The sequence below is a fragment of the Thermobia domestica genome, chromosome 13, assembly GCF_964235325.1.
Source record: "Thermobia domestica chromosome 13, izTheDome1.hap1.1, whole genome shotgun sequence".
Lineage (NCBI taxonomy): Eukaryota > Metazoa > Arthropoda > Insecta > Zygentoma > Lepismatidae > Thermobia > Thermobia domestica.
In genome coordinates, this window is record NC_137466.1 from 41,016,017 (window position 1) to 41,030,814 (window position 14,798).

At 34.9% G+C, this 14,798-nt stretch overlaps 1 protein-coding gene across 1 annotated transcript; it reads left to right on the forward strand.

Annotated features, from left to right (window-relative positions):
- The first annotated feature begins 6,655 nt into the window (after nt 1–6,655).
- LOC145668112 (uncharacterized) lies at nt 6,656–13,913 on the forward strand. Its single transcript, XM_081735655.1, has 2 exons — nt 6,656–6,733; nt 12,930–13,913. The coding sequence occupies exons 1-2, from the start codon at nt 6,722–6,724 to the stop codon at nt 13,446–13,448; spliced, it is 531 nt and encodes a 176-aa protein (XP_081591781.1). The 5' UTR covers nt 6,656–6,721; the 3' UTR covers nt 13,449–13,913.
- Nucleotides 13,914–14,798: the final 885 nt, after the last annotated feature.

Here is a 14,798-nt window from a genome sequence, read left to right on the forward strand (position 1 = left end):
CCTTGTAAAGAAGCTAGTATTTCTTCTACTGGAGGATACCTCACTTGTTCCAGATCAATGTGACCGTTAGTTCGCCTCAAATCTAATACCACACGTAGAGAACCATTTTTCTTTGGAACAACATGTAATGGATTAAGGTGGACGCTCCTCGAAGGCCTAATGATCCCATCTCTTAACATATCTGCTATTTGTTGATGTACATTCTCTCTGTATCTATATGGAATTATATAGGGCTTGGTTACTATAGGTTTATCAGTTTTAACTTTAAAAGAATAAACAAAATCCTTACAGCATCCAGGACGTTCTGAAAAGACCTTTCTATGTTTATATAAAATGTTCTTAAAGTCTGCTATTACGGTATTATCAGCAAAATCAAGGCTGCTTTCGAGAGATTTAACATGTTCAGAAAATACTACATCATCCTTTACATCCATCAAATTTTGTGTCTTTTCCAATCGTTGATCATTTAATTTATCACCTTTTTCACTAATAGCAACATTATTCACTATAGGAGACAGATCATTATATTGGCAAGCACTATTATCTAATTTTGGAAGCAGTTTCTGAACAATTTTCTGAGGTATACCCGGTATCGTCAATGTTTGGTTTTTAAAATCAAGCATGACTCGTAATTGGGATAGTAAATCTAAGCCCATAATTAAGTTCTCGTTAAGATCTTTTATAACCAGAATAGGGATTGATATTTCGAAATCTTGAATAGATATTGACACACGGGTAATTCCTGCTACTCTCTTTTTATGTTTACCGGTAAAATCAACTATAATAAGGTTCTCAGCCTTTTGTAGCTTAGGATTCGAATAATTACTAGTGATTACTTTCCACCATGAATACGATAATAGAGAGGCGTTTGCTCCCGTATCGAGTAAAGCTTCGGTACTTAATCCATTGACTTTAATAGGTATTTTAGCAGTACTATATGATTTTAAAAATACAAAATTTTCTTCGATATTAAAACCATCATTGACAGTATCATCTTCAAACCAACAACGATTTACAACGGGTATAAATTGATATTGACACCTGTTAATTGCTATTTCCGAATAGTTATTCACAGAAACGTCATAGGAAAGATCATTTTCATAATTAGCATGAACCGGTAAATTGGAAGATAAATGTTCATAGAAATTATCGCTTAAATTTTTAGATAAATGCTCATGAGAACCTACAGCTGACATGGGTTTAACCCCTACCATATCAGCCGCAATTAGTTTAAATTCATACTCGAGTAGGGTTCCAATAGGGTACACTGTACAGCACAATCATGATTATGTCCTGTATTGTTGTTTTGTACAGAAATTATTTCAATACCTGGATCTTGATGTGAAGTGCCATCTCTTATCCTTCCATTACTTCTATCCACGTAGTTCGCTGCGTTTGTGGAATTTCTCCATACATTTCGTCTATTTTTAAACCTATTTTGACTATATGGTCTAACATAGGAATTATTACGATTAATTAGGTTAGGCGGATTCCCTACATAACCTTGTCTATTTTGTTCATTTTGATTGCTAGAATATACTCGTCTTAGGTTCGGTTCATTATTATTCACACTTCGGATATTCAAATTCCGAACAGGGACCAAATGATCTGAATTATTCTTATTTTACCCATTCCTGATTGTGTTAGATTCATAGCATGGTATTGAGTTTCGTAGCATTGTACAAGCATTAATAAATGACTGAAACTCATACACTGTGTGGAAAATAAGATCTGCTGTAATTTAAATGGAAGCAAATTGCGAATCGATGCAATTATTCTTGATTCCGATTGTAAGGGATTAACAACCTTTAATTCATTATAGACATTTACAACAAACTCTACAATAGATTTGTGCAATCGAGGATTGAAATGTTGATTTCTAAGAGTGGCATCTCTGTTTGCCAGCAAAAAGTCATTTTCGTAATTCGCGATCAATGCCGCTTTAAATTCCTCGTATGTACTAATGTGATCACGTATTGCCTTAAACCATAAGGAACAAGGTGGGAGTAATACATGGGGTATTAATTTCATGTATTGTGATCGGTCGATAGACATTATACTGCATTCGTCTTGGAACTTCTCTAAGAAAGAACTAGCATTTTCATTGCACTTACCACTAAATTTACTCATGGCTTTGATTTCGCTCATCTTGACACTTAACTTTACCTTTCTTTTCTCACTCCTTGTTCTTGTGGTGTGATTGTTCCGGTCCGTAGCGTGCTGTGTCATGATACCATTTATATTTCGTTCATCAGTGATCTTCGGACAATTTTCCTCTAATATAATATCCTCCTCAGATTCCGGCGAAGGCGTATTTATATCCGGTGATTGGGGAAACTCGAAGCGATCACTGCCCAGATTATTGCGATAAATGTTATCTCTAGCCTGTAACATTTTAATTTCTTCCTGCATAGTAGCCAACTGGATCTTTTGATGTTTAACGGAAGATTCTATTAACGTTAAATCCTTTTTTACAGCACGGATTTCATGATTTTGATGATCGTGCTTTTCTTGACATTCATCGGCTAACCTTTTTAACTTCTCTTCAAACTGCGAGGATATGTCGTTCATCACCTGGACGATTGTTTGTTTCGTATCCGTTCTATTCGTTTACTTAATTCTTCATACTGCTTGCTAGCTTCGTTAAATTTCAGTTCTATCTTCTTTTCCATGGTCTGGTTAGCTTCATAGAACTTCAGTTCTATCTTCTGTTCCATGGTCTGGTTAGCTTCATAGAACTTCTGTTCCATGTTTGTTAGCTTCGTTGAATTTCAATTCTATCTTCTGTTCCATGGCCTGGTTAGCTTCATAGAACTTCTGTTCCATGATCTGGTTATATTCGTTGAACTTCTGTTCTATGGTTTGTTTTATCTCAGTCGTCATTTGCATAATTTGTCGCTGCACCGCTAACAAAAGTCGATCCTCAAATGACAAACTTGGTGTTGCACTAATTTCACCTGGATTACTGGTATTAGATTCCTGTTGCACTATTTCACTATCCATTTTTCTTTTGATGACCTTACCGCTTCGTAATACGGTTAAGTTCGTATTCATAAATGGTAATATCCAAGTAAATTCAGCCCTACTTTCCTTCTTCGGGAACTGAATTTTCAAAAGTCCCGGGTTTCGGCACCAAATTTTTTATAACGACTCTATAGAAAAGCGTCGTCAACCTGGTTCGTCTTGTAAAATATCAGTTACGAAGCGATGATTACTTTTCTTTATGCAAAAATCAACTCAGATATTCAAAGATTATTAGTCTCACCTTTATTGCTTGATATGTCTTAAATATTCTTTTTAAGACCGTAAAATACATAAATTCACTTGACTAGGTCAACACATAACATGTACATAGCCACAACTATCCCATAATAATCTCTTACATATATTAAAAACATTCTTCTTTTCTGTTAATTTAAAATGAACATTCTACTAAGTATATTACATATTTATGAACACTTTTTGCCCACGGTACAGGTAAATATTATACTAACTAAAGTATTTCGTTACAATGCTCCGTCACAATAAATTTTGATGGTAGGCCAACTCTAGTAAAGTAATAATCTTTTGTAAATGAAACGATGTTCAATTACGTTAATATTTAGTCAGCGCATCAAAACTTATATTAGTCGCTATTTCCGGTTTTCTATACTGGATTTTTTTAATTCTTGATTAATCACTAATTATTTTTAAAAATATGTGTTTTTCGGAAATTGAATTCGAGAATATTTAAAATTAAAAAAAAAAGCAATATCACGTGTACAACACGAGAAGGCTTTTACAACAATTTATATTGGTTTTAATATTGAAACCGGAAGTGGCAGTGGATTTGTACTACTTTCAGTTTTAAAAGAACAATTAGAAAATGAAAAGAAATCTTTTAGTTTAACGTCCTACGATTATGTCCGTTAGGCTAAGACGGAGAGGATGATTCAGGCAAGTGAATGATGATGATGATGATGAATTATGGGAAGAAACGGTAACACCCCCGAGAAAACCCACAGACACGGTGTTCTCCACCACAAAGTTAATTAGCCGGGGATCAAACCAGGAAATCCACCCAGCAGAGATAAGCGCTCTAGTCTGTGCCACCATGCTCCGCTGAAGAGAAATTAGAATTGAGAGGGAATATAATCCTTAAGGCGCTTAATTAACTGCACAAAACTGCTTCTTCCTGTCTATAATGGTTTTACGTTAGGATAGTATTAATCAAGCTGTTCTTATTAGCACTTCCGTTTTGAATAGAAGGTTTAAGGGAAAAGATGGTAGGTACACTCATGTCTATGTTGTTCTAGGAATATAATTTGATAACGAATTCGTCAAATATTTCTTATAATGTTAGTATGTGTATAATCCGCAAAGACATGTATGTGGAAAATTTCATGTCAAAAGAGCAGTAAATAAGAACAATAAAAAGAAAATAAACCCTTCTTGTCCATTTAGCCACATTTTGTTTTCCTCACTCTAATTTTCGTATTTATAATTCTTTTCCTATGAAATTTACCACAAATATACATTTCCCGATTATACACATAATATTAGTACTAAAAGTACTTTGAAAAATTATTATCAAATTATATTCTTACAAGAAGACAGTTATAGATATGCGACAATCATTTTGGACATGATTCTACATCTTCTTAGAATGCTATATTGACTTATAAGGACAGTTTCTTGCTATCTCATTATTTTTGCTGTATGTAGATCAACCGATAAGTATTGAAACCAGAAGTTGTAACGAGCTTCTTTCACTTTTGGTTTTAGTAGAAAGTTAAGGATAAAGGTTAGATGTATTGTTGGGACTCTTAATCGATTGAAAGAAACCGATTATCGCTAATCTATCGATGTTAAAACCGGAAATGATTGATATCATCTTCGTCAACGAGCATGATTCCTGTCTGTTGATCCTCTGTATCCTGAGCAAAAATGATTGTGATCCAGCAAGTAGTTCTTGAGACTGTTTGTGTCTCGGACGAACACACGGACATCCAGGGCAAATGTGCAAACGAGCTTTAATGAAACCAAGTCCTTAAGAGTCTTCATCCCGACGAAATTAAAATACCGCTAATTTTACAGTAATTATGTGATATCTTCAAATAGATAAAGGCTAATCGAAATGTGGAACAAGAGCGCCCTAGGCAATATTATTTTGCGTGAGGTACCGTTATCACAAGTCACCTAGTGGCTTTCCGTTTTCAGCTGTTTAGAAACGCGAAAATAAATGCCGATTTTCAAAATGGCTGGAAATCGAAAGCAGATAAGTGAGTCGTGATAACGGTTTCTTATGTAAAACAATATTGTCTAGGGCGCTCTTGTTCCACATTTCGATTATCTTTTATCTATTTGAAGATATCACATAATTACTGTAAAATTAGCGGTATTTTAATTTCACCGGGATGAAGACTCTTAAGGAAACTTAATCTTGTGGTACATGTCTGGTTAATATACGTAGCCAATCTGCTTGATCATTTATAGACTTACGGCAGTCTCCAGTGTTCCATTGGTATCAGTGAAGATTGAATTTTTAATTTTCCATCTCGTTTATTTATTTATCTAACAATCTTCCAGATACAATCTGCGAAGCGAATTTTTACTGCAATCATGAACAACCAAGCATAATCGACTGTGAGAAAGAAAGTGGAAGGAAGTCGCCCAGAGCATTAAGTTACAATTCCAGCATTCGCTTAGTAGAACTGAGTGAAAGCACTGAGTAAATCTCAGTTATTATGAATACACACTGAATTTGAATGTGAAACCTTCCAATTGCAAGCAAGAACCTTTACCAGTAGCGTATACCTGCTCTGTACAACGAAAGACTACAAGAAATGAGACTCAATTCTCCTCTCAGCGGTGGTTCTTGAAGGAAGTTACATAAGTTTAAAAAAAGTATTATCACTGCAACCGACGGGAAGAAAGCTTGGTAGAGCTTCAGAAGGATGTACACAAGAATTATTTGTCATTAGATACGCTTTATTCCTTTAGTTTGCATCGATAAAATTAATATTTGTAGTGATGTAACTTCCCTCAAGACACGCCTTTGCCTCAAAACAAGACATTTTCCAAATTTGTTCCGGCATTAGCAGTTGTAACGTCTTATTTGTAACCAAACCTATTTTTTAAATACATGCTCATTACTTTAAACTCATTCGTTCATACTAATATAAACATTTAAAAAAAAATATTAAGAGTATTTTGGAGAAGCCAGATGTCAAAATATTTCTTTCCTACGCGACAATCTTAGTACGAAAGATGTGGGCGCTAACCCTGGGCTGTACAGGACCATATACTTCAACTTATTTACATTAAAACATTTCAGACCTACTCCTTAACACGTCATCAGGAAGATATTTGCATTTTTATTGCGCTGATCTCCCCTCCTAGCAACAACGACAGTAAACGTGTTAAGGTTCAAAGATAAATACTCCGCTAGCATTTCAAACAGCCTAGTGAAGAAGAAACTGAAACAATGTCCATTGTATTGATTTTAGTAGAAAAATACTGTGGCTGACCACACTGCCGATTGCCTAGATGAATCAGTGGGAGCAGCTCCGATTATAGAGATTGTATCAGCCAGAAGGAATGACCTTCATCAGGTGTGGTGTATGACGTAGTGGATGGCAAAGAGTAGCATATAAAAGAGGCTTCCTTGGTTTTAACACAACACATCAACTCTACTTCTCTTCTCTTGCTTCTCTGCTGTCCTCTTCTGTCTCTTTCAGCCATGTTTAAGCTGGTAAGTCTCTTTCTTTCTTTCTTCTTTTTTCCGTCTTTCCTACTTAACAATATTCTGCCGTTTCGTAAGTTTGTTTCATTCTGTTATATACTTTTTTTTTTTAACCCCAACTATCTCAGCAAAACAAGTCAATTTTCCGTTTCAAGCTAACAAGCCACTACATGGAACACACACACACCTATCAAGAATCAGAGATTACAAATAACCAAAATTGCAGAATCATTCACCAATACATTTCTACTTTGATACATTTCCCATACTGAATACTGCCCTGCTTCATTTGGTTGAGTACACTGGCGGCGTTTGAGGAAAGTCACTGCGGTCACTTCGATCTAAATCCTTCGATCTAAGTTAAATCTTTCAGTTTAACGTCTCAGGATTATAGCTTTCACGCTAAGGGAGACGATGGTTAAAACAAGTGAATGATAATAGAAGAATTGATGGAATGAGAAAGTGGGAGGAAACGGGAGTATCCCGAGAAAAAGCACGGACACAATGTTTTCCACCACAAACTTAGTTGGCTGAGGATCGAACTGGGGACCCTACGTAGTGCTCTACCACTGAGCCACCGTGCCCTTACTACGAGCTAAGGGAAACAAACTTTAAAGACATTATGTACATTTTCTTCGTTTGGCATCTAGCGATGAAATGTGTATTTTTTATCCGATGTAACTTTCCCCAAAAGCCGCCAGTGGAGAAATCTAAATATCTTATTTATACACGTTTTAACGTGTTATTTTGTAGCATTATCCAAATCAACGATGTTCACTTCTTTATTGACCTAGTTTCTAAAAAGACTTGCGAAACTATTTTGTATTATAGAAACAATTAACAATAAAATAATGGAAAGGAATTTTAGAACGAAATTCCCTGAGTAAACAAAATAAAGCATTAAAATAACTAAGGCAATAGTAATTTAAGAGTAATTCAGAATATTAATAACAATATATTAAATATTCAGAATCTTTAAAAAATAATAGCTTTCTCTAAGTAGCAAGACACGCTACGCCACTGATCCAGTAGGGTTAAGAGTCTTCATCCCGGCGAAATTAAAATACCGCTAATTTTACAGTAATTATGTGATATCTTCAAATAGATAAAAGATAATTGAAATATAGAACAAGAGCGCCCTAGACAATATTATTTTGCGTGAGATACCCTTATCACAAGTCACCTAGTGGCTTTCCGTTTTCAGCTTAGAAACACAAAAATAAATGCCGATTTTCAAAATGGCTCGAAATCGAAAACAGATAAGTGAGTCGTGATAACGGTTTCTTATGTAAAACAATATTGTCTAGGGCGCTCTTGTTCCACATTTCGATTATCTTTTATCTATTTGATGATATCACATAATTACTGTAAAATTAGCGGTATTTTAATTTCGCCGGGATGAAGACTCTTAAGGAAACTCCTGGAAAAACCTGTCAGAGTGTCCAATTACGGTATTTGAACTTCCCGTTTCGTAGTGAGAACACTTAACAGTTCATCTGCGCTCCTTTTTATCTATGTCCAGAGCAAAGCCAAGTTTAGGAAGCAATAAAAATGAATCAATATTTTGTATTTACATACATTGATTGATTTGTTACGGTTTAAACGGGAATACGTATGTCAGCAGCGACACTGTTTCCGTCACGATTTATTCATATAAGGTAATACGTCTAAAAGCAATATCAGAGTCTATAAAAATAAATAAATAAATAAACATATCCATCTTTGTCAAATCTCTGTAGTGAAGATTATACCTTTTGCAGAAAAAAATTTATGATTTCATGCTAATCTATCTATCTTCTATATCAATAAAATGAAAGTATGTTTGTGACTTAAGAACTCTTGAACCACCAGACCGATCTCGATCAAATTTTCAACATAGATGACGTTCGGGTCTTACCTGTGATTTTTATCATTTCACTTTTACGCTGCAACTTACTGTAAGGGGAAAGGAGAGAGAAAAATGATCGAAAGTGATTGATATTACAGAACGGTTCAGTAATAGTGAAAAGTGACTAACTAACGGAAGGCAGCGAACAGGTAGTTGACGCTCGTAAGTGTATATAACTGCGTTTTAATAATTCCGTAACAACATTTAAGGTAAGTGCTTAGCGTTCCTTCCTTTGAATGTAGGAGTTCCGAGTTTATTCGCATGTGTATCTCGTATGGGTTGGATCCCGGGCTAAGTTGTAGATCCAAGTTTATATGGTTTCGGCTAATAACCTTAATACATTAAAAACAATTAGAATGTTCTCTGTACATCTGACTACTTGTTCATACCTTTGAATATTTTTTCTTCCTATTTCTTTAACAAGTAATGTTAGATGCTTTTCAGGAAAAACGGATTTCAAGTTAAAATTATATTTTAAAATATATATATATTTATATTCAACTTAAGTAACAATACAATCATCGTATACACAAAAGTAACATAAAATAAACTAATTTAACCAAGGGCGCCCATCAGGAGACAAGGTGGGGCGCTCGCCCCCTTAGAGGAAATTGTACTTCGGAATATCGAAAACCCAATAGAATTTTTAGAATAATTACAGCAAAATTTGAAACTATATTTGAAATGTCGCTTTTTTTTGCCCCCCTTGGAAACCACAACATGGGCGCCCTTGAATTTAACAAATGTTCTGTACCGAAAGTTTCTCAAATTTTTTTAAAATTCTAAATGTACTCCTATTGTCAAAAAGGTGAACATTTTTGCACTTTTTTCTTGTAATTGTCTTTTCTAGTACCTATACATAATTTGTATGTTTAGTAATTAAATTAATGATAAATTAACCCTGAAGGCTGTTTAGGGACATGTTTATTCTTGTAATAGAAAGGACATAAGACAGCTATTTTAGGAGATTCTAGAATAATTCCGTCTCACTCGTAGCCATCAAACCCACAAAAAAATGTATCTTCTCAGAGAAATTTAGAATTATTAAAAATTCTTTTTTAAAAAATAATGGATTCCAATACATATATACATTATATTATTTCCAATATTAGTGACACGGAAGGAGTTGTGAAATATGTTCTCTCATTTTTTTTTTTAAAGTCAATTTCACAAGCTTTTTTGTTGAGTAGTTCATCGTCCGTCGACAAATCCACCGTACAGAACAAAGATGGTACGAATAGACAGACTGTACTTCTGGACTGTATAGCTCTTGTGTGTTAAATTGTGTTATCAAATACTGTAGTATGTTTATGAAATAAGTAGATTTACGAATAGCCAGCTAAGCTGTTTTGAAACTCTTGGAGGATGCAGTAGGCCCATAAGGAAAAAAAAGATTGATCGACTATATTCGCAGATAATCTATTTCACCAGTGGCGTACGCAAAAAGGTGGTTCCGGGTTTTAACCCCTGTTCAATGAAATGTTATCAAGAAATAAACATTTGCTATATATATATATATATATACAAAATTATAATTCATTCTCTTTAAATATTATGAATCCCACGAATGGATTAGAAATAATAAAATCGTTAGTTTTCGTGATGAGTAATTTTTCCTTCTATTTTTGGGGCCTGGGGTGGTCGGCTCATTTGTCCCACACACGATCACTATCCTGTAATTTCTCCAATCTCAAAAAGATAGCTAGTCCACGGCTACCTTCAGTGAGAAATAATAATTCTATTAAATTTAATTTGAAGTTTTATCCATAATTTGTATTTAAGAAAACATTAATGCATGTTTTATTAATAACTTACTTGCAAAGAAATCAAACTTGCAAAGAAAAAAAAGAAAATATAAATTATGAAGAAAATATAGATTAGGAAAAACCAGTGGCGTACGCAAAGAGGGTTTCGGGATTTAACACCCTTTTTAAGAAAAATGAAAATGAAATCTTTGTTTAACGTCCCACAGTTATACTCTTTAGGCTAAGGGAAACGATGATTAATGCAAGTGAATAATGGTGAAAAATTTGGTGGAATGAGAAAGTAGGAGGAGACGGTAGTACTCCGAGAAAATCCACGGTCACGGTGTTGTTCACCACAAACTTGCTTGGCCGGGATTCGAATCAGGGACCCCACGTACTAGAAGTATGCGCTCTAACACAGCCGCCAAGCCCTCGTTTAAGAAAAACATCATTTAAAAAAAAAACATTAATACATTAAGGTATAGGCCTATGTATAAAAATCACCCATACTTGAAAAGATACGAATTTGGATGAGGAAATCCCCGTCTCCCCTTCTTGATGAAAATCTGCGTACGCCAATAGGTGGAACGGGTTTGTTTACACTTAGAGAATAGTACCTTTTTGTCGATTTTGATTTTTGCTACGCTCATATCTTTTTTTTTTTTTTTTTTTTTTAATACGGAAGGAAAAGAGTTACACTGCATGAAGAATTAATTGAAGGAAAGTCATATATGCTACCTACACACCACGTACCTTTCCCCCTTTCTCCTGTTTCCTTCTGGCTATAGGTCTCTGCCGAAACAACGCCGTCAAATAATTTTTTTAAAAAAGAAAAGATAAACAAAGTAAGAGAAAACTTGCAGAGCAGTCAGCTGGAGGTGGCGACATTAACGATCTTTTTTTTTTTTCTGATCTAATGATTGCGCGTGGAACCAATTTTGGTAGCGATTTCCTTACACGAAACGTTGAAGAATGATTATGCTTAATTTTGCACATATAAACACATGAAGTTGAGTTAGACTTTTTTTTTATTTTCATGCTTCCTTTTTTGTGGAGCAATCAAAACGCAAAACAAACAAGACACAGGCGAGCCCGGAACATAATAAAGTTACTAAGGCTTTCCTTTTTAAATGCAAGTTTCTGAGAAGTGGTTACGAAGAGGTATTAAAGATAAAAACATGCATATTTCCTGTTTCAATTCTAAATGGGCGATGGCCATAGAAAGTTTTTGATATTGATGCAGTATTATGAGGCAACCCCCCAAAAAAGCTGCTTGAATTAAGAACTAGTGAACTCAGATCTAGGTAGCCCAACAATCAGTTAATGCTCTGACCATACATCGCCTAACCAACAAGTCATCTGGCTGAAGGGTGTCCTTTGTGAAATTGGTGTTGGAAGAACATTAGCAAAATGTTTATTTTTTAGAAAAGAAAAGAAAGATAAAAAGGGAAACGATCAGCAACACCACATGAAGAGAGATCTAATTTAAAAAATAATAGTAACGCCTTGAAAAGGTACCTGCATATGTTTTAATATGCCTTACAAATTACTCATTATAACACCAAGAAACAACATTTCCAAAGGTATATCCACTGGTTTAGTAGCCAGCACGGGCGCCTTTAATATATCGGGTCCGATTCCCGCTAGGTGAGCCTTCAAATTTAGCTTAATTACTGCTGTTTGGATTCCACCTTAAACTGTAGGTCTATGTCTGATATAGCCTCAGTGCTGAAAGGAATGCAAAACTTCAATCCAACCAACCAAAATGTACAGTCAGCGACAACAGTCAGCGACAAAAGTTCTTTCCATTTCATGAAATTAGTTTCCTAAATAACTTTGTAAAGGGAAGGACAATTTGAGTACAGTTTTCAATAAATTAAAAAGTATGTGATTTTCTCTACGTTCTTGTCATACCAATGTTATTCCCAAAATAAATATTACCAAACGGAAAAAAAAACTTTTATCGCTCATTACAACATACCATACTACAGCATATGGAACGCGTTCCAATAATTCATGAAATGCATGTGTTTTACACCATTAAAATGTATTTTTGTTTCCATATGCGACGTGAATTGTACAAGAAGTCGTATTTACCTAGTATATTCCGGTGTAGTACATACATTTTACTTAAAACCAAGAAGTTCTTGAGTCATCTTTTATGGAAAAAAAGTACCTCAAAACTTAAAATGTTAATTATGATGGCTTTCAGGGAAGATTGTCCTAATTCTTCTATTAACACCATTAAAGAAAGGACACTACAGTTAGAAGTAAAATTTAAAACAGAATAAGATAAGGAATGCACTTACGATATTCTACTCCACCTTAATAGTTATCTACTGCCTTGCTTAAGTAATTCAATATTCCCTGTTTGCTTCAATTTACTTCACTTGTTTACGTTTGGAAAGAAAAGAAAAGACAGCATCAATCTTGTCAAATACTTTTTTTCTTTAATTTTAATTACGACCTTGATGTTCTTCCTGTAAGTTTTTAATCTCACTAGCAATGTCAAACTTCAATGATACATTAAAAGTATCGACTTCTAATTAAATATTACTCTATTTTGTTTCAGGTGTTCGGTGCTGCTCTCTTAGCAGTGGCTTTTGGCCAGGCTGACCGCTACCCCGCTGGTGTTAACCCGCATCTCTGCCCGAACTATCCTCTCTGCGATAACACGGCTCTTGCAGCAGGAAGCAACTCTATTGCTCCACAGCATTACAATGCCCCACAGCCACAGCACTACAACCCCCCACAACACTACAGTGCTCCTCAGCAGTATGGAGTTCATCCAGGAACTGGACAAAGTCTAATTCCCTCTGGTGTGAATCCTGCCTCATGCCCCAACTACCCTTTCTGTGGACCTACTCCTCAAGGTCAACCTGCTCAACCTTCCTACAACCCTGCACCACAGCAATACTACAATCCTGCTCCCCAGCAGCAATATAACCCACAACCCCAGCACTACAACCCTCAACCCCACCACTACAACAGCATTCAGCAGCCTTCTTATCACAACCCACAGGCAGGAGGAAAGGTATTCCCAGCTGGAGTTAATCCCAATACTTGCCCTAACTATCCATACTGTACGTAAAATGAAGTAGAGTTTCTACTTTCTATCTACTCTTCTGGTCTTCAGCGTTTTATTAACCATCTTCGCTTCACTCTTGATGCTCGGTGATCTCACAAACATCGTCTGATTTCTGACTAACGGTTTTTTGGTAGAGGCCTCTTGTTAAAGGTTGTGTTGTGTATTATTATTATTATTAACCCATCTTCTTTTCTGTTATGAGAAAACAAAAGAACTGATCAACAACATCTAGTCAGAAGAAAGTTTTAAAGTGAAAGAGGCTTTTTTCATGGTTGATTGCTTGCTTGATTGATTGATTGTGGACTGATTGAATGAGTACGTGTTACAACATCCTGAGACATGTTTGTGTGGTGAATACAGCATAAAAGTGAAACGTTTACTATTTGTATATATATTATTATTATGTATAGATAGAATGGTTGAGAGTGTATATTTACACGAATAAAAAGACAAATATTTACACTAAAATCTTTTTTTCTTTATTAATTATTGTTATCTGTATGTATCCATCCGAAGGTCAAGTTCTTCATATTAAGGTATACAACATATTTCTATACTGTTAGAAGATATACAACAGGCAATTGCTATTAGAAATACGTACTACAATATAAACAATATTTTGTCAACATTCTTGAAATAAATCGACCCAGTTAAGTGTGATATTGCATAACTTACTGAGTACTAAATAAATCGTTCAGATGCCAAACCGATTAACTCCATCAAAAGAAATTGTTCAGTCGTGAGCATTTTAGTGACTTACTTAGACATAATGTATTTAAGTGAGAATGATCAGAATGTTTACGCATTCTAGTGACAAAGTGTTGAATTTTGCTTCTGAAAACGATGTATCTTTCGCAAGTCAAAAATGTGTAGAACTAAAAAAAAAAAAAAAAAAATGAAGTTAATCGGTTTGGCTTCTAAACTCCACATAATAAAAGGTTAGTGGTGGAGAGTCAGGAAAATTTCACAAATAAACATTTTTTTTTAAAGTACGAGCGTGTTATCCGAAGACGTCTCTCATAGATATCATTAAGGATGCCGATCTGCCGCAAGGGTTTGGGTGAAAACCTCAAATTTACACTCTCCCCACTAAATTTGAAGTTCTTTCCCAAATGTTATTGAAAACTTATGTCTCTAGTAAAGAAAATAAAGGCATCCTTAATTTTCGAGAAAAATTAACCTCCCCCCTCCAAAAAAAAGAACTATTTTCCATTACGCTAAAAAATTGTATCGCATGTAGGCAACAAGAACTGTTACCAAAAAAGTTACCGTTACCTCTTTAAACGTAAGAATGATACCGATATTAAAACAATATACCCCCGCAACCAAGTTTTTCATTACTGACACTAGGAA